The 21,738-nt window shown below is 43.9% G+C and overlaps 1 protein-coding gene and 1 long non-coding RNA gene across 5 annotated transcripts in view; one reads left to right on the forward strand and one right to left on the reverse strand.

The window, feature by feature from the left end:
* Positions 1-21,738, reverse strand: part of LOC117607810 (uncharacterized) — a 112,601-nt gene that overhangs the window by 15,500 nt on the left and 75,363 nt on the right. The window lies entirely within an intron of this gene.
* Positions 1-21,738, forward strand: part of sv (paired box protein shaven) — a 105,358-nt gene that overhangs the window by 4,758 nt on the left and 78,862 nt on the right. For 3 of the 4 annotated variants that reach the window (XM_076688546.1, XM_076688545.1, XM_034331930.2), the window contains exon 2: positions 18,632-18,937. In XM_076688546.1, coding sequence (XP_076544661.1) covers positions 18,736-18,937 — 202 coding nt within the window. In that variant the 5' untranslated portion in view covers positions 18,632-18,735. The remainder of the gene's footprint in view (positions 1-18,631; positions 18,938-21,738) is intronic. The other variant, XM_076688547.1, reaches the window with a different exon arrangement.

Raw genomic sequence — 21,738 nt, forward strand, 5'->3', positions numbered from 1 at the left:
CAGCAGGCGAATTTAATGCGAGCCACGATAAGTTTTATTGGTGTTCCATCATAACTAAAATGCTTCGTACCTTCTTCATCATCCCTCCGTTACAGAAGTGACCGAGAGTATTCGGATATTTCAAGATACTTCAAAGCAAAGCTTCTAATTTTTTCATCGCGTTTCAATCGAATTACCTTCGATCGTTTCTTCCTAGAGACATCGTTTCTCCTCGCGTTATTTCGCTCGTTTTACTCGCGCCTAATCAGCCACTCGTCTGGCATTTCTTATGTATTCCTAGCTCGCTATTTGGTCAGACGGCTTTTTCTGGCAGCGAATACGCGTTTTCAACGGAATTACTGTTCTTACGGTTCCGAGAGCGAGATAAATGCTGCTTGATGGACGAATCATGAGGTTTTAATGGCACCCCGCCGCCGGTCATTCGGATCACCGCGTGGTTATTGCTCTCCAACTGGTCGGTTCATTGCTAGAACTTCATCATTTTCCTACAAACGTGTCACTATTCAATTTTCCAACAGTGCTTTTATTGTTCTATTTCAAACAAACTGCTGTCTATTGCTTTCTTAACATTCCGTAGTCAAGTATCTAGGTTTCGAACGAATGTCGGCAAAATTTAAATGAAAGGTAGAATGTCTTGCGTTTTCCAGTAACTTAAATCCTTGTAAGTTCACTTAACTCGTTTACAGTATCAATTTTACATCAATACCTTCTTTTTACTCCTGTACCGTTAAAATTCTATTTCTACCACCGGGGGAAGTAGAACATATCGAACTCTTATCAAGAGCGATTTTATTGAAATTTTATTACAGCTAATTTGTAACCAATATTCAATATCTTTTCAACAACCGTACGGATTGTTTAATTATTACCCTGTTCAACGTTAACAGTACTCGATTCTTATCGAGTTGCAACAAAGTTAAGCTCTCGGCGATGCTGATAATAAAGACAGAGAGGGAAGCGTACTACTCGCAGTCCATTCGTTCGCGAATTAGAAATTAGTTGTCGAGCATTTACATACTGCGCAGGTGGCCGGTCGCAGCCGGACTGGTCACTGTTTTCAGGGTAAAACGAGTTCCGGCGTGGAAAAAATTGCGACTTAGGTTGGCGAGCACTCGAAACCGGTGTAATAAAGATTCATGATCTATAATGCCGCGACACCAGCGTGTCGCAAAGAAAAGTGTCAATTTGAAAAGGCCACCTGTCGCGAGTGAACCCCACGCAATTTTCATATTGTCAAAAGGAAACGTTAAATAAAATAGAATCATTAATGATATATATTCGATGTGAAATTCAAGTGTCATTCACGTATAATCGCAAGTTGAGTTATTTATGAAATCTTCAATCAAAATTAACTCCATTCGAATATAATGTTAATAATAACACCACAATAAGTACCACTAATGATACACTAAAATAGCATGTTTGCAATAACGATACAAACAACTTTCTGTAAAAATGATTTCTATGGGATAGGTGAAGAAAAGGATAAACCCATCAAACAAGCATGATATCTCTATGAGTATCATCAATGTAACATCGACACCATACATTTCACTTGTTTGAAAAACCACTAATCATTCTGGCGTGGCATCGACGAGACAGCTACGGTCAAAATTAAACTCCATTTGCGCGAAACGTTTGATACCCGTCAAAGTGGAGGTCGTGACAGCCCTATGAGTACCATTAATAGTTCCGAGGCACCGTTTTTCCCTCGTTCAACAGCCATTCCACGGGGATGAGCGAACCTGTTCTCGGACGCCTCCTTCTGCGGGCTCGGACATCACTCGGATGTAGTCATCTGTATCAATCAGGGAGCCGGCTATACACTTTCTTGTCCCGGTACGATTCACGTACACGCACAACACCGAGCAGTTAACTCCAATCAGGCTCGATTGCATCGGACAAGTGGAATAATTATTGCCGCGAGTCGTTTATTGAATTATTAGGAACGACGATGCACGCTAGGGATTCGTAAATTAGCCGATACCCGCTCCCGATTTCTACGATCGAATCGTAATTTTCAGATGAAAGAAAAATCGTTGGCAGTCTCGATAAACAACGTCGAATCAGCCTTTGATATCCATTCAACGTATCTTCAGATGATTATTAATACTTTCACTGTCATTGGGCGAATGAAACGAATAAATAAAAAATCATCTGGTTGTGTTAAAAGCGTGACAAAAATCTGATTAATTTCAGATTAGTCGATCTAATTAATGTCTCCGGTGAAAAGCGAAGCGTGCATCGATGCAGCTCTGCATGCGATGCATCACGCGGTGCAGCGTGGAATGCGTGCGCGTCAAACATGATATATTCCTGATGTTTCGGTTTAAAACTGTTTAGCTGGATGCCCCTTGTTGCGCGCCATGGATCGCTTTACGTTGCATCCCATGGATCGAGCGGTCCATTAAGGATCATAAAAGCGTGTCAATCATTCTAGGAGAGGTTGGATCATCTTTCTGTTGTGTACTCTTCAAATTGCCGATAATGAATACGTTCCTATCTATCCACGCGTTGGAGCCACTGAGAAAGTATCACCTGTCCTTATTTCCAGGTGGATTTTGTAAAATTTCAAAAAATGTAAAATTCCAAATTTGTAAAACTACGAATATTGCAAAGCTTAGAATTCTCAGCATCGCGAATTTGAAAACTTCTCAAATTTCTTCTTTCCTTGATACTTTTTTCTTCTCGAGGAAAAATCTACCAGAACCTAACACCTTCGGCTGCTGTTAGTCAGCAGGTATTCCGTGAAGCGGTTCGAGAAAGTGTTACAACTGGTAGCGTGATGCGACCTTGGCACGACGCGGAGACGCGCGTCGGAACGTTTCGCAAAATTGCCGGAAATTTCCGTGGGAAAGCTTGAGTATTCTGCATGAGAGTGTGGCGACGTACGCTTAACAAGCAGTAGGTACACCGGCTGCGCACGGTATCCTCTGACATGGTCCTGCACTTAGTACACGCCTTTCTGTCTTAGGGAACGAACGAGCTTCCCTTTGCTACATTGGAATTCTACAATGTATGTAGAATCAATGTCCAAGCGTTTGATACCCGTTGATCAATCTCTAAAGTGAAAATTCTTGTTATTCCATTTTCTAATTCCTCCAAACACATTTTTCTTTATACTGCTGCGTTTAGTTTGAAATTAGATTTAATTTTGACCGGGAAAGTTAATCTATCAAATTGAAAAGGTAACGAGCATGGTTGAATTCAATTACCCTTGTCAGATTTCAGCCGACGTGCTCGTTTCTCATTGACACCCATAAAAAAAAAAAAAAGGAGAAAGAAAAGAAAGGGGAACGTCGACACGGGAAGGGGTGCAATTATTCGTGGACGGGAAGTGACAATTTACATTCCTGGTCGCGCGTCATCGTTTGAAACCCCTATTTGTAGGCTGGCTACAGCAGGTGTACCGGCTCACCCCCATAAATGACCGGATATTTTCCGTGTCGGTACGTGCGTCACCATAGGAAACGGTTACAGTACGAATTAGTGCGGTGTGTAATGGTAGGCCGTGCAACAAGTGCGACTCGTAGGTATCAGGTGCATGCACCATTGCAGAAGTGCATGGTACGTTGAACGCGGCCGTTAGAGATCGACTTAGCACGTGACTGAGACGAGTCTCGATGCATCAGAAAAACGATACGAATAGGAAATTAGATATTTCTGTCTTTTTTCATTCTCAAAGTTCCGAATTCGAGTGGATGAAAAATTTCAAGACTCTGAATTCGCAAAGCTTCGATTCTTACAATGTTCCAAAGTTTTCAAGATCAACCATTTTGATCCTTTAGAATTTAGAAGAATGGGAATTAGAATTCAAAGGCGAATTGGTCGGCTGAGGCATTTATCAGGTATGCAATTATCAGGTTAACAGTATTAGCGATTCGGAATGAAACGGTGCGATAAGAGCAAAGTGCGGAAACGATGATCGGCTTTAAGGAAAAGTGGAGGTAAGCAAGCATTGGATGTATCGAGTTGGTGGCTGGTATCAGGTGCAGGGCGTAGGATAGGCGCGCATGGTGAACGCAGCCGTTGCTTTGGCAAGGCACGTGAATCAGGTCTACTCTCTCGAACGTACACGATCGGTCGAACGTCGATCGGGTATCGCGCGGCATGCAAGGAGGCGGGTCAAGAATTATCTAGCAAATAACCTCCTGCTGCTCGCACGTACCATGTGTAACAAAAGTTTGCAGCCGTTTCTGCGGTTACCCTCTTCAGCGCAATAAAGTTGCTAACATTAGGCTTTTCTTTAGGAGAGAATTTATATTATTTTCAAGTCTCGAATTTGTAAAATTTTGAAATTCCATGGTCCCTGTTCGCAATCTATTAAAATAAATTCTTATATCTCGAAGAAAGGAAGAGCAAACTGTAAGAGTAAACAATCGATAAAAGCGAGCGATCCTTCCCATTACCTCGATTGTTGAACCGACTAGAGTACTCACTTTCCCGCGATTTTCTAGAGCGAACAGTAACTCGAGCAATAACTCGAGTCGCTACGTAAACACATTATAGCATCGTTCCGAACGAAAGTGCAAGTAAGGACGGTACAATTAAACAACCCCATACTCTGATTTCATTATGTACATTCGTGGGAAAATGTATCTACTTAAAATAGCTTAAGACAACGCTCAATTACCATGTACAAAATTCAAAGCGATCTACTTATATTCTTTCATTGCCAATATTTTCATTAAAGTCCCGAAAAAGAATGGTAAGACAAATTCTCACGATGATTCGAGGAGAGCTAATTGGAAGCGCAACTTGCAACAGTTTGATCAATTGATAGGTGGATCAAGAAAGGTACCCAACAATGACTCGCGGAACTTTGAGTACGAGTGACTGTACGATTCGATTCGATTCGATACTGTGTCACGGTTTGGAAAGAGAATTCGAAAGTAACCTTATCTTCCTGTTATATTAATTAATCCTTTGTTCACGTTTCATTGTCTGCTTACAATGATACCGATCGACGAGGCGTTCGGTGTTTTACTCTTAAGAAAATTAATACTAATATTTATTATAAAGAAAACTGTAAGACATTAAAAATATTACACTTATCTAGTGGCAGAATTTTCTATAAATTAACGCGTAACACTGGATGCCATCTTCTTGTCAAATTTAATTAGCGAAATGTACGACAGAAATAATTGTAAATAAAAGAGAATTATTCAACTGCTAGCTGAACCAGATAACTAATGTTGCGAATATAAGATACAAGTGGTTTTTCACGTTAAGACACCTATTAACCGGTACTTCATTAATACGTCAGTAATTTGTTGCACGTGAGTATGGTCCCGCACGAGAGGACGATTTCCTTCCAAGATTATCCGTTATATATCGCGATCAGATTTTCTGAAGCATTCTTAACGAGGCGTGGTTTTAACAAGGTTGAAAGGAAATTTAGTAGCAAGAGGATGCTCGTGCATGTAAACTATGTTGTCCAACTCGCGAGAGATAACCGCCCCACGTTCGACGCGGTCCTCTTCTCTCTATGGTTAGGATCATTAGAACGCGTAACTCGTTTTCCAACTCGTCGCGCTTATTTCTCCCGCGGCTATTAAATATTTCCAGATGTCTTTTAGATTTTACAAACCGTTCGGAACGGTCGCATATTTTCGATCAGGCTTGTCTTCCAGGCGAGCGTAATATCCACGCTCGTATATAGTTTTTCCACTGACGGGCGTTGGACTTCCTCTTGCGGCCTCGAGAAACCAGCAATTAGATTTGTGTCTTCTTTTTCCCCCTTTTTTTTTTCATATAACGTTTCTAACGGTCGTCAGACGCCTATCTATTTGCACGCGAAACGAGATCGATATTATTATCGATTAGTGGGTTATCTTGACATTTTCCGTTACCGGTTATTTCATTAAAACTCCGTTCGTAGGCGTACGCGGATGTTATTCATGTTTTTTGTTCAACTTTGCTCTACTTAGCACCGTATCATCCTGGCGTTTGTCAAATACAAACAATATGAAATATTCGGCAACCCTTGTTCAACATTGTTCCAGTGAAGAAAGCATTGTGCGAGGGGAGAAGTAAAGTTTCCTTCAGGGGTTGTATATCTGCCGCTGTTAACGAGGTGCCGTTCCGAGCAAGTTTAACGCTCGTGGTACGCACAATTGCACGAAATGGCCCCCTATATAACGCGCCGCTTGTTTAACAATCATTATTTGCGAGATACCCGTAGGTATCTCCGACACGGTATCGGGAACAGATCAGATCGAATCTCTTTGCGGCTCGATTCGAGCGTATTGTGTTCCTCCCCGGGACCGCTTCTCATCCGCGACAGCGAACAGTTTAAACCACCCGATAGTTCCATTTTTCTACTCAAGAATTTCTTCGCTATTTCGTGGAAGAAACATTGAAAATGTTTTTAGTTACCGTAATCTGTTTATCATCTTCTGGCGACAATGGACGGTGACGCGACGGAGACGAGGCGACCTGATTTTCTCTCAATTATGCGACGCCAAGCGGATGTAAGTCGAGTGGAAAAAAAAAGAGGAATTCGACGTCCGTTGGACGCATCCGGCACGGGAACCCGTGATGCAATTGGACTCGAGAGCGAAAGGGAAAGGCAGGAGGAGGGTTAGACAATGTCCGACCGAATGATTCTAATACAAATTTTTAAACGATACAATTTTCTACAATAAAAATTAGTGAAAATAAAAGAATCAAATGAAAGATATATCACAAATTGCTTTAGCCTTGAAATCTCCAAAATACGGGCTACCGAAATTCTGATAGCTAGCAGCGACCAGGAGAACCCGTTTGGTCATTTAGCTGTTTAGTCGGAGTAACAATGAGCGTCGGTCACGATAAAAACCTTGTCGACTTCCTGTGGCACCCGTCTTCGAGCAAGGTCGCCATATTACGTGTCAGATACTCGTATCTTCTGGGCTAATCAACTTACCAAGGCCACCGAAATGGGGAATCGTCTTTCGGTGAAATCGAGCAACTTCTCACCGTTTCCAGTCTCACATATTTCAAAGGAACAATCCACAATCGACCCACGAACTTGCTTACTCTAACCGAGTTACAATCGACGTAACTACGTGTTAATTGATCATCTGAAAATACTTGTTCGTTGAGTCATAACGTTTACGCTCCCAGCGAGGTGTGCTTCCAGTAATTACCATTGAAGGCAACGTTAGTACAAGAAACTTCAACAATAATTAGCCGCGAAGGTGTAATAAACCTGTGAGAGCGACGATAAACGCTCGTCGTGTTGTTTTGTTCCTATCCGTCGGAACGGGAAAATTTGTTTGAAATTTATAATTTTAGGCGCGAATGGCGTGATTTGGTGAGATTAGAAAACGACGTCGTTCGTGTGTCGCTTTCAACGCGTTCGCCGATCGTCTGTAGGAATATGTAGTAATGGAATAGTAATTGCCGTGAGGACGAACGGTAATCGCGTGTAGCAAGAACCGGCCGTTATTGTTGGCGAAGACGGGACGAGATCTCTGGTATCGATGGTCAGCCAGGACTCTTCCTGGTATCGAAGTTGACCGCCGATGGCCACGAGGGGAATGGGCTGCGTTAACGCGTATGTACTCGGGTGAATCGGTGGCGTGGCCGATCGGCAACTCTACCCGTTCGATGCACGTGTGTTACCGATACCTACGTGCGTCCGTGTCCTTCCACCTGGACATTAACCTGCTCGTGCGTGCCTTACGAATAATCTTCCGTTGGAAGAAAAATTTTTCATGTAATATTAATTTCTAAAATATTATCAGACGTAAGACAGAAATTATTCCCAGTCTCACGAATGCACCTGCGAATATTGCAACTGTTAAATCGTTAAATAAAACAACATCCACGAACGAGGTAATATCAGTGATCTTTTCTGGCTCTATTTTCTTAGGCGTCGTGTGCTCATTAGCTTAACGAATTGCGCGAGGAATGGCTGAATGAGAAGCAATCACTCTGCGTGGGCGTCGCCGGTGGTTTTAATTTATTCATAGCGGTATGTAGATGTTTATTAGCTACTCGTAGAGTTAGGGTTGATCTTTCTTTTTTCTACATTAGCAGAATTTCAAGCTCCGACTATAAAATGGCACTTAGAGGAATTTGATACGGAGCCTGTGTATGTAAATAAAAGGAACAGAGATAGAAAGGAATGTGATTCGAGCAGAGGCTGGATGGATAAAGAGAAGGAAAGAAATCTCGATCGAATGGAGCAGAGTATGTGGAACAATCGTGGTTGGAAATAAAAACGGTCCCAATGACAGCTTCCCTCTGGCGTGATAAATTTACGAGGGACGTATAATGCGTCAGACTTACTACTTAACTTCGCGTATCTACCGCGTCAAAGTCTGCTGGTCGCTTGTCGCGCTGGAAACTCAACACCTTTGTTACCTTACGTGCTTTTATAGAGGCTCTTTTAAAAACTAGAGGCTGCGGTTCGCGCGTTTCCACGCGTCGATTATCAACTGCTCGCGTTCCATCGTCTTGCATCATTCATTCGCGGTTTGTTTGTTCCCTTTAATTTCCTTAACGCGATCTAACAGCCCCGTGGTTAATCGGTAACTGTGATTTCGCATTAAAGGGATGCTTTCGATATTTTCTTAACAAATCGATTACTCGATCGAGATGAAAGAAGGGAAAATGATCGGGACGTTCCCGTTCCCATGACAGCGACGCAGCATCCGGCGATCCAGCGAATAATAGAAATACTCGATAGACCGGAGTCGATATCCTTCCTGGTGCTGCAAAGGAAACGATCGGTCTGCCCTCGAAGTCGGTCATCATCGCCGGTGAATCCAGTTACTTCTCGCTCGGCTTCGACCAACAATCGATTCGTCTCCGTTCGGCATAACCGATCCGCCAATATCGATCCTTCCTGCGTTTAGGACCGTCCGCGGGATTTCACCTGCGCACACCTGGCCGAGTATAATCCCGGTAATCGGCTGGACATTCCTCGTCTAGTGTCAATACCTCGTGCAGCGTTTTTGATCCAATTCAAGGATGTTCACACGACGGGTACCAATCTGTCTCAATTACGATCTCGGTCAGATTCATCTCGATACGCTTCGACGCGATTTCTTTCAATCGTCAAGCGGAGCGGCGGAAATTTCATTGACCATTCTCGATTCGATCCACCCAAATTCATATTCACTTACACGGTCTCGATCGTTTCATATGATCGCATCAGTGATACCGTCTTATGGGATCTTTAGGTGTCTCGATCGACTTCAGACTTTTCGGTGTTACTTTGAATCAAAGGAACTGTACTAGATAGGTGGATATTAGTTTCGTAGAGATGGAAGAGTAAAAGGGTGGGGAAGGTGAGAAAACGTTCGATGGAAGAGAAGTGGAGGAGCACAAAAAGTAAGAGAGGTCTGCGGTGGACGACTTTCCCATGAAGACAGGGCGGAGGACGCGGGGCAGGATGTTCCAGGACCAATCAATTGTACACGCCGGTCTCCTTCTTCTTTCCCTTCTAGCTTTCCTATTTTTTATCCTCTTTTTCTCTTTCATTCTCTTCCGATCTTTCATCGGCAGCTTGGTATCTCCCGGTTCTATTTTTCAATTCGATCGAGAAATTTTCGCGAAATTATCTGAAGAAAATTTTAAGCAATTTCTCTGTTACTCGAGCACCTTTCTGTCTACGAGTTCTCTACGTCATGTAGAATCAACTATCGGTTGTTTTTATCGGCGACAAGTTGCAGAGCACGCGTGAAAGCCAGATGCACGGAGGTCCTCGATCGAAAGTGTTTTGTATGCGGGGAACGCGAGCCGTCGTCCAGTTTCCCGGCCTCTTGAATCGTGAAAGTGTAAGAAACTGCGCTGCAGATCCACCGGTGGTGCTTATCGTGCCGGCATCGATAAAAATGCAAGGTGGCACGCGGCCTGGACCTTCACTGACTCCGCGAGCGGCCACGGTGGGCGGACTAGCAACTAGAAGGCGACTGAACTGAACTCGACTCGGCTCGGCTCGACTCGACTAGCGAGATAGATAAAACGGATTCGAGCCGATCTTTCAGGCGCCACGCAACGCAAATCGACCCATGAGATCCTATTTTCTTTATTATAGACTTTTCGGGGGGGCAACGTGGATTTGCCGCCTCCTCAATGTAAGCTTTTAAGCTTCCAAGATTTTTAGATTCTAAAATTCTAAAATTTTCATTTAATAACGCTAAGGACTAAAAATCCTAGTTTTCTTTAAGGTAGCAGGTATGTAATAACGGTAGCAGGAACGTGCAAACTGAATAGGATAGGAGGTAAGACACAGAAGAAGCTGACACAATCGATCTTTTTTCCTAATGCAAAAGGCAGTAGGAAGTCCACGGTGTTACAGTTAGCCGCGTGTATAATCAATCGATTATCCACCTGAGCCATTGTATTCTCTCGGTCGAAATCTCTTCGACTACAATGAATGTGTTACCGTTAATGTAATACAAATAAAAAGAAACACGTGAGAAAAAACCGCGTCACGAAATACGTGACCACCGTGTAGATACCTTTTGTAAAAGATTTTTTATTCCGTTGAGAAAATAATTCAACCCTCTTGTAACATCGAACAGTAGATAGTACATAAATATTGATACATATTTTCCCGAAAGGAAACGTATGTTTCTTCGAGCGACTTTTCGAAATTCCATTCATGTCAATTGAATCCTGTCTAATCGCTACCCCTGTACCATTATTGCTTATAATCTAGTAGCAATTAAGATTCTAAATCCTGGTTTATACCTGAGATTTCAATAATTCCTAATATTGAAATCAGGTTTGACTGCAATACGCAGCTTGTTTGCTACGTAATCATGATACTCGCACAAGCGATACGAAAACGTAATAACATACAAAGCCGAGGAGAATTGTTAATGAATGCAAGTGAACCCAATCGGTCGCATTAACGAGAAACGTTACGCGATGCGTTACTTAATCAGAAATTCACATGGTGTCCCACTGATTCTTTTTCTTCGAATCTTCGTACTTTCGTAAAATAATCTTTTCCCTTCGTTTCGAACGATATCGGACCGTGATGAAAATTATTGCCACAGTCGTAGCCCACGCGTTTCGCTCGGCTCGATATGAATAACCGCGGAACGTTCGATAGAGCGATTGAAATATTCTAATCCGGCCCCTGTTCAGCACGCAACGCGAATCGACCCGTTTCAAGTCTCTCCTCGACCAGCTTTACAACTTTTCTATCTTCACGCACGATCGTCGCATCTATCCTGAACTCTGGTTTCGCGAGCCGAGTGCCACGCTAAGTGTGTATCTGGCTCGAGAGAAACGAGAGTGGCAACGCGACGCGATTCGTCTCGATACCTGTGTCGCTAAAGTATGCTTTCCGCCAACCATCTCCACCATAGTACGTTACGTGCGTTCCAGATCCAGGTTAATCGTCTATCATCCAATAGGAATGAGAGATTTCAATTTGAAGAAAAAAACTCGAATTATGTTACGGTACAAAGATGGTTCATTTTTAAATAATTTTATACAACTAGGATTCATTTTTCTGAAAAGTTTATCAAGTTCAGAAATCGATTTTCAGGTTCGGCTGTTCATAAATCAGTCAATTCGGAGACTCCATAAAATACACGATAAAACGAAGTGTTCGTATAATTGAATGATATAAAACAGAGGCGAGAAGAGAGATCGGTGTAAATATATAAATTCTCGCGACGCGTTGCGAAGAATTTCATCGGCGTGCGGTCAATTGGACGTCGTTCACGAGAGATCCGCTAGGATTTCTCTGCAGTTATTTCATCTAATCGTCAGCCGAGATTGCTCTATAATAATTTAGAGCCCATAGAATATAAATTCTGAATTCCAAGAAAAAAAAAAATCGTAAACTGACAAATATCCCCGGTAATTTTAAAAATAATTATCTGTAACTATCGCGTGTTTTGGATTCATCTTGAGTTTTGAAAAAAGAAAGAAGCAACTGAATACATTCCGTAAGCAAAGAACGCTCGCGGTTTCGAGTCGGTCGAGCAAAAAGTTAACATTAATTTCCGGTAGCTCCGGTAGATTTGTCATAGTTCCACCTCCGGTCACGAACACGCCTTTCTCGTCTTACAAACCAATAAACGACTGACCGAGCTTGCCATTATCGTTGCCGATCGTCGACTCGATGAACGATCGACTTGTAATCATCGAGCGACAATCCTGTTCCATGAACGACATTTGTTCGTTTTTCTAAGAATTAGCGCATTTCCGATTTTACCCGCGACTTCTCCGCTCGAAGAGCAAAGATTGAACGATTAATCGAGCGTGTTGCTTGCATTAATTATTCGTCTCATTAGCGAAACTCGTTCCTAGTCGGGCGAAACGCTGAGTGACACGTCAGCAAGCGACGTTGGTTTTGCTAATTTGACTTTCGCTCGCACCCGTGTTACGTGCTTGTTCAACGGGTTATTAATCTGTCCTGATTGCTGTGGTACGCTCGTGTTTATGCCATTTACGAAAGCTGACCAATTTACAGGAAGATTCTGATAATCGAACATGGAGAAGAGCAGAGAAATATTATATTTCTAGTTCTCCAAAGAAAGAAATTGTAACACGTTAACATATCGGGCGAGATTGCAAAATTAATTCGGTCAAGTAATTAACGCATTACGTAAGAGAAAGATATAGTACTCGTACCATAGCGTATCGAAAGCTGATTAATAAAAACAAATGTACCTTTTTATCTCGTACCAAATACGAGTCTACGATATTTCTTTTCTCAAATAAAAACAATACGATTACTCTGTTCAACAGATTCGTAATCGATTCAAGATTAAGAAATAATCAGGTTGAAAATCGTACATACAAAAAGAATCTACAACGAAGCATCCAATATCTGATCCCTATAATTTCCCCAACTTTAATCAGCCTTCACTTCCGTGCACTTGCAAACGGCCGTACGCTCGAAAAACGCTAACCAGTCCGAGCTGAATTCAAGCGAACCATCATAGATCTTTATCCCATGATCTTCAGCTACCGTCTATTTGCTTGGTATATATCTCTTTTAAAGAAAACTCGAGCTAGCCAGTTCTCGATGAAGATAGGAGCGTTCGGGGTCAAGAAATCGGCAGATGAACCGGCAGATAATCACGGGAACCGTCGTTTTATATAGAATGTAGATGTAATCGAGCGAACAGGACTCGGGCGAGGCTTCGAAAGGAGGCAGAGATGCTGTTAGCCGATCCTTCGAACCACGCTGGGATGCACCTTGGTACCTGTTACCTGCTACCAAGCGTTGCATGATGGGGACGGCACCCAAAGGGAGCGACTCGGGATTAGACCGAGTGTGGCACGTGCCACGGCCTTCTACAGGTGGGCTTTTAAAACTCACTTATCCGCCTCCTTCTTCTCCTGGCTACCTCTTCTTCCCTCTTTCATCGAGGGAAAACCGGAATTCAAAGAATCGTGGATCCTTGAAGGAACCGATCAAACGGAAGGATCGTAGATCAATCGGCAATCATAGCGCTGGGGATCAAGTTCCTTTTTCTTCAGTTTAGTAAAAAGGAAATGTTACCATACACTGGAAACATATTTCAGTTTCAAATAATTCATCGATCTAATTAATTCTTTGACTGAAAGCGTTAGAGGAAACTGGAATTTAGCAAAAATCGAACAGGTTCTCGTGGAAAGTCGAGCGGATTTTCATGTAAGAAAATCGAGGGGGAAATTTAATTAATAAATGATATACAATTAGAAATGTATGCCACGAAATTGTAACGAGAAGACAATTGAAATTGTGTTTTGCTTCCGAAACGATTTCTTGCTCTGTCAATGAAAGCTAGTGCATTTGTTGAAAGAGGCGATTAATAAGCGGCGCGTCGTTACATTATTACACAGTCCGCGAAAAGAGGAGGCTCGCCTCCTTCTCGACGAGCAGCCGCGAACGGAAAACCGGAATCAGAAGGCCGATTTCTTCGTGCAGCGGCCAATCAACCGACCGAGAAACTCTCGTTCGCTCGAAGAAACGAGGGACCCCTGCGTGGAGCGGGCATTATTACATGCTACTTTATTGTACACACCGTTACTGTCGTCGTTGTGTAATCGAACGGTGCTCTATCGACAAGTCCCGATGCAAACTTTATACCATTCCTGTACGTATATTAACGCGATTGAAACTCCATCTTGACGTGTCACTATAGCGCTACAAACATGAAGAATTTCAAATTTCATTATAATAGCTTACGAGGATATCGACGTCGACTGAATTTATGATCCTTACATCTTTTCCCAATAAAATTATTTATCAACATTTTCATTGCCGAGAGATTCATTGAATACGAGGCCTATGTAATTTTATGTCTCTATTCAATAATTTATAAATATGAGAATTTCCGATAACTTTCTCTTCCTTCAATGACAAACCTAATCAAAACGAAGGAACGACGAGTAAGAGGTCTCGCAAGAACGATCGCAAGCGGCACGTGCCACAGGTGGCTCATCGAGAACCGGTGTTTCGCGAAACCGGCGCCGTCTTTTCCCTTTTACTCGGTCGAATAATCGGGCACAGGAAGTGAACCGGAATCATCTCTGGAGGCTGTCGCGATATAAGCATCGAGTAAACGCACTTATGCACGTACCCGTACTACGTGGGCTGTTCTCGCCATGCTCCAGTAGACCGGCGGATTTTTGTTCATTAACAGTACACCGCGAGCCGACGAAGTGTCCACCAAGTGGCGAACGTGCACGCGGGTACAACCGGCGATAACGATGCTCGGGATTTACGAGCCGATCACTGATAAACCGTGAACGCGGCAGATTCGCGAACGATACCGTGTGTACCCGGGTCAATCGGCCTCGTTCCCCGGTAAAACGCCCCGCAAACTATGGACCAGTGATTTATGTTGCTTCTCTCGTCTTTCCTTTACCTGCCGTTCGATAGTTGATCTTACAATTATGTTTGAATTTGTTAGAAGGAGAGAACGTTTAACACTAACAACGAGAATTCTGAACCGTTTCTCGGCACTCCGCTAAGATGATTAATTGAAACGGTACTTAATTTAATTAAAAACTCCTTTAGAGAAAAAAAGTGTCGAGAATGCGAATTGACTTGTCGCTCTAATAAAATTCTAATTTCCATCTCCATTAATTATCAGGTTCAATAAATCCTGAGATCACCGATTTACGTTCACCAGTGTAAGTTAATAAAGACAGTGTACACCAATTCAATTAATGAGGCGCGGTAAATCTCGACGCGGGTCTCTTGGCTTCCAGATTTATTCGCATTCACAGCTCGCGTGTAATCAAGCATCGAAGCCTATAATCAACGCTTCGAAGCCACTTCGGGAGGTCTTCATTTCCGAGGATTTTCGCGTTACAATCCGTACGAGCGGTCGATTACCGTTCATTTAGCTCTCGAAGCGGCAACTTTACACCGGCCACCGTACCTTCTATTAATGTAGATATATGCGTTTGTGAATTGCACGCGTAGCTGCACCACGTGCACGGTGGCCAAGTACGGGCAATGGGGTTAATGAGCGAACCGAGAGATACTTTTTGTTCAACGAAAGCTCGATCGAGTGCCGATGCTAATCCCTCGAGTGCTGGCCGATTACGTGGACCAAAGCGGGGCTACGCCTCGTCTGAATATTCATGCGGAAGCTGCGCGATCATCGTCGCCTCTACGCGTCCGATCGATGTCCCCTGGAAAAACGACTCGCATCCCCTCCATTTATTATGAATTATTTATCTCACTCGACGCTAGATCGCATCCTAAGCGAACTATTACCGTTTTGTTGCTCCTCTCGATCGTTAACCTAACGGCGGACGAGCGCTGTTATTAAAGTTGAATAATTTTCTGAAAGTAAAATTACAAACAGTTTCTAAATTGCTTTTTACTTTAAAAAATTCCCAATACACGAACCTCGTAAAACCTCGAACCAACAAAATCTCTCAATTACCCTCCCGGTATCGTGGGGTTCTGAAAAACGCATCATGGGAAGAGCGGAGTGAAAATGGAGCAGACAAGTATCGCTCGAATTTCCAGAGGAATACCAAGCGTACCTCGAACGATCATCGTCTGCTTACGTAAACAGCAAACAGGGAATAGCCGATGCTGGTCGAGGCAACCGGTAGCCCAAGCAAAACGTGCCTTTTCTTCCTCTGTTCCATCGTCCGCCATCGGTCGGTCCTTCGACTGACTGACTGCTCGTAATGGCGGTGTTCTCGGCGCTTAACAACGCGTGACAATATGCATCGAGAAATTGCTCGACCGACGGATTCATGGTACTAAACGCGTTCGTGAGCGATCCGCAATGTTACGCGATCCGTGTGTTCGCGTGTACCATCACGCGAAAACGCGTTGAACATTATGCAACCGGTCGGGTCCATAAACGAAAGCCGAGGAACGTTCGATGGGATCCTGCGGAAAAAGGATTCAGCCTCGTCCGATCCCGTGGGATTTCGTGCCTGCTTTGGAATCCACCGGCGCCTCCGTTCCCTTTCGGTCATGTTTATTAATTTATTCGAATCGTTGCTCGGAACGCGTGGAATTCTCATCATGATCTATATAGGGAAGGGAAGAGATGGAGCGTTACGGGGATGTTGGAGCTTCCGTGTTGCATTCTTTCTCACGTAGCTGGCCACGATCGTAAAAGCGGAAATGAACGAGAACGTCGTCGAATTAATGATACGTCGTCATTTTTCGGAACAGCCTGTTCAGACCGATCTGTTTCGAAGTATAGTTTATAAGAGACTCGATCCACAGACTGCATGGCTCTTAGCTTCTCCTTCCAGCCACCGGGACTGTACCGGTTTCTTGCCCTATTCCATCTAGGAATCCGAGGTTTTATATTAAATACTTCGAGTACATTGATTCTCTACGGAGGAATTTTCTGGTTTTTACCGACCACGATGGGAAGGAAGGTCGATCGCTTTGGTATTAGCATGAGGTTAACTTGAAATGCTTCTTGCAGAGATAGAAATAAAATTATTTGTGTGAAGTCTATTATGCAGAAGTCGTAAAGACACAGCTTGTCCCGGTTGCTTGAAACGTTCTATACATCAAGATAATTGAAATCCTCAAAGTATACCTTACTCTATATAATTATCAGGTATATTGCTTGAAAAGATACGCACACCTGAGCGTATACTTGAATAGAGCACAAACGACAGGTAAAGAATGACCAAATCATTCGGAAGAAAAAAAAAGGCAGCTGACTGCCGGAGATCTAGAAAGCAACGATCCTGATGGAAGACGCTGACCACACGCGAGGCTCGTTTCCCATTCCCTAGGCAAACATGATTTCCAAGCAAAGTCTGCCGGTGCACGGGAACGTATCCTCGTCCATCCCCGACAGTTAGAGCTCTCGGCTCTCTCTAAAGAGCTGTGCCCTCGCGAGAGGGGCTAGTTAGCAAAGTATACGCGGTCTGTTCAGTACTGCCATAAACAATGGTTTTAGCGAATGCGTAGACACGGAGCCGGGCATCGCCGTTCGCCAGACTCCCACGGTTACAGAGAGAACACAGTCTCATCGAAACGACTCGGGGCTCTGCCTGGTCTTTACGCGCACTTTACCCGTCCACCACTCACCCACTTTGCTTTACTTAAGCTTGTTCCAAGTCTCGCACCGACCGCGAGACTTCCTCTTTTCCTCTCCCCATCGACGATCCGTACAGCTTTTACCCGACGTTTACTCGGCGTTCTAGCTACATTCCAGGGTCCATTAGGAGGGCCCACCGCCTGGTAGCACGAGCCCCCTTCTTCTTCTGCAGCGAGAAGCACCCTGAACGAAGATCCTCCAAGCAGAAGGTTACCCGCTGCCTACGAGCTAAACAATCATCCTCGTCCTCATTTCCGATAAGTTCCTGACTTTTTGCTGAACCTTCAACAACGGTTGCGCTCCTTCCTTTTCTTGCCGATTCTCTTCGTGTCGTTTCGACGTTCCTGCTTCTTTTCAGCGCCGATCACGAAGATGATCGCTCCACGTCCGTTTAGGGAACGTTTCCGAGAGAACTTAGGGAATAGTTTGCTCTATTCGCGCTGGTATTTGTGTTTGTTGAGAAACTTTGGGATCCAGTTGCAAGATTGCTCGAAGCAACGGCAAAAATTTAATCTACTTTTTCGGATAATCGAGTCAGCTTTGAGAAGTATCATCTAAACTGGCTGGTAGCTGGCAAGAAAAGCAATTTCCTTGGACGGAACCGAAATCGTGGGCTAGGCTAGCATTCGAGGTCGGCGGAGTATCGGCGGGAACGCGGCCGAAATGACGCTCCATTCATCCTTTCATTCATCGAGGAATCACTGGTGGCTAGCGGGCCTCTTCGTGGCGGCCTTCTCGACGGTAATAAGCAAAAAAGATTGGCCCTGCCGGGTCATTACGCGGAGAGGAACGAAGAAACGGTCGGCCGCGGGCGTAAAAAGCGTGGCAAAGGCGATTCAACCGCGGTTCGAGCGACGCGACGCCGCTCGATTTTTCTGCCACTCTCTGCACGCCCGCGACACGCTCGACTTTCGTCCATCCGCTAACCGCGATTCAACCACCCCATTGTCTACGCTATTCTTGCTACCAGCTGGTCGAGAATCGATCATTGAAACTCTGTTACCATTTTCTGAACAGACACTCCGTCAGCTGCCTGGCCCCGGAGTCGAGAAAAACAGCTTCGTGACAGAGTGCCCAGGCTTTTTCTTTCGTAGAAATAGAACGTTGTCGCTAATTAATTAAAACGTTTCGTGTTTCAGAAGGAGACGAGGGGTTGACGAGACACCTCGTCCAAATCGACGGGGTGTTGTCCGCGGCGGAGGAGGGTGGCGGAAGAGGAGGGTTGGAAGAAGGGTGGCGTGCTATGATCAGCATGGAGCTTCCGGCACACGCGACGCAGCATGGTGCTCTTCACCTGGGGGTCGGGGTCGGGGTCAACCCAGGTGACCCAGCCGGAAGTGCCCTGACCGCCATTCATCCGCATCCTCAGGATCCCCTGGTCCTCCACCACCATAATCACGGAGCTGCAACTCCCGGAGGTATGCACGAGGACTCCAAGAAAAAACGTATGTTTCTTCTTACGAATCCATCCCGATTGTTCTTCTATTTCGCAGGAAAGAGTAATTTTGAATGAAAATGAAATATTTTATTAAATTATTCGAAACACGAATTAAGATGAAATATATATATATATTGAATACGTGATTAGATGAAAATACTTTCCTGCGATTCTAATTTTATTCATATTTTAACATACTTCTAATTTTATTTATTCGTTATTAACCGCGTGTTTGTTGTTCAAATCATTTCCCATCGGAACGTATGAATTCTGATATTACGCTAAAAGGCTAACATAAAACGTTCTATCATCGTAATTAGTCTTCTTCTTGCTCGCGTTGTCGAGTCAACGTCCACTCGATAAAAACGATCTACAGGTGATGCAGACACTTGTACACTGCTTTTTCTCCTGCCCATCGTGTATCAGCACGCTCCGGGACATTCTTGAAATTCTTCTTCTTCAAGGTACATACTCTTTTTTCCTCCTCGAAGCGATGTTAGTTTATTCCTTTAGAAATCGAAGCTACATAACAGCGATCGTTACCTTTCAACTCTTCGATGGTACAAGTTAATCATAGTTGTATAAACACACGATGGATCGTTGATTCATTTATTTCAAAATTTGATCGTTCTATCGATCACGACGCCGATTTTCGATCTAATAACGCGGTCATATTTTTCGCGTGATCGCAAGCCGATAGGAATGTTGCACCTGCAAAAAGTTCCTGGCACGTGCTTCGCGGAAACCCTCGATAAATCTTCGTCCACGCCGCTCGACGCTTCTATTACGATCTCAAGCGATGACGGTGCACTGTGTTCGCCGAGTTAATTCAATGGAATTCAACGGAATTCACAAATACCTCGGCCAAGCACACGCGTCAACCCTTTCGCTGCATACCTTATGTATATTGGTGCTTTTAGGAAAATTTTCATTTTCACAGTTCTTGAATAATAAGGATTTATCTTTTCCTTTTATCGTGACGTAATAAATGCCACTGTGAAAGGGTTCAAATCAACCCCGTTTCTTGCACAGCGTTCCAGACGGAGGGAATTTTACGATGCTCGTTGTACGCCTCTCCGGAATGACGAATGGTTCCACTTTCGGCTGCGATTTATTCGTCAATTAGGAGAAGCCGGAGATGATTTACGGCGCGATTGTTCGCTGGATAGCGGCGCGTTGTTTGTGTCGAGGAAAATTGGCACGTTTGACTTTATGGATTTATTAATTTCGTGATTGCGAAACGTAAGCATTCACGGTATTTGCAACTGCGTACGTGATGGATGTAATTTTAGGTACTCGATTAGCGGTAATGTAGCTTCTCGATTGAGAGCTGTAATCTTGTGTTTATGGAGTATAAGACTCAATTAGTCAGTCCAAGTATCATCAATTTCTAAATATATTTTTTCCTTCATTTCTTAGTGCAAGTTTGCATATGATGTACACACCCCTCGTAGGAGGGAAATTAAAACGATTTCCCGTTTGAGTTAGCGGATAGATCGGTTCGCACAAAATTTCTTCATTAAGCCGTAATGATACGTTGCTACCCTCGAGTCCCTGTTATCTTACTGCGCTTATCGTCGCATCAATATCGACTTAATTGAATCTTATCCTCGCGGGACATCGAGCCGGCCGATACGTGCCGATCCTTCATCAAAGACCGGCAGAACAAGAGCCGCGTGAAAGGCCTCCTTGTTCCGTACGGAACAATCGAGTTAGCTGAAGTTGCCACGAGTTCCACGGCAACGATCTTTTCGAGCGCACGTACATACACGTATACACGGTGTGCCTGGCGATTTCGCCTTAGCTACTTCGGTTCAATCAGATTGGATGAAATTCAAAAAATTGCCTAGAATCGGTCAATTAACTCCTTGGGAACTGATTATAAAATGGTAGACTTTGGAATCTCTGGATGTTTAGTATTTCAATATTTTGGAAAAAATGAAAATTTCATGGCATAAGATTTAATCGATCGAAATGAAATCGACAATCAAGGATTGCAAAATTCTAACTGGGACATAGAGGGTTCGGTAAATGATACGCTGGTGCATTTTACGAAAGCACCCTGTATAGAAGAGGAAACGCGCACAAAGGGTCCGGTGAAGCGGTAGTTCTCCGGAACCAGCGGTCGCTTCGTGGACTCTCATCGTGGTCGAGTCGCGTATATAGTCGTTCCGGACGCTGAAGAGAGTGGCGCTGGTTAAGGAAGATGAAAGGCTGCCGCCTTGGCAGCAGCCACTAACGCGGCATGGCCCGTGGTGAACGGGACCAGGGGGAAAACGGAGAAGAAAGAGGAAGGAGACATCCAGGAGGGGTCGTTAAATCTAATGATATCAAGTATTTGACAGAAAGTCTTTCGATCAGTTCGAAGACCACACGTGAATGTGCCACTTCATTTTCAATCTTCTATCGTTCCCTTCAATTATTTTCGTTCCCTTTCATTCGATATATTATAAATCCACGAATAAACATTTCTGATGGATGGTTTATTTGTTAACGACAAATCCATATGGACCGATCAGGCTGCTAATTGCATACGCCGACGCAAAGGTTAATCAAAGCTAACCCTTTCGTTAATGCGATTCTAAATATTTGTTGTATCACGCTGCGCAACGTCCAGCTATTCGAATTAAATTGATCACGCAGGACCACCTCGGGCCATTGTGCCTATATCTCGATCGTCAAAGATCGATATCACGCGGCCAATCATCGGTGCCGAAGAAAGATCGTCTCGATAATAAGGAACAAAGCCTATAATTCATTGTCTCCGTCGATGCTCCATTCGTTTCCTTATTTTCTTTCGTTCCATTC

Source organism: Osmia lignaria, chromosome 6, assembly GCF_051020975.1.
Source record: "Osmia lignaria lignaria isolate PbOS001 chromosome 6, iyOsmLign1, whole genome shotgun sequence".
Taxonomy (NCBI): domain Eukaryota; kingdom Metazoa; phylum Arthropoda; class Insecta; order Hymenoptera; family Megachilidae; genus Osmia; species Osmia lignaria.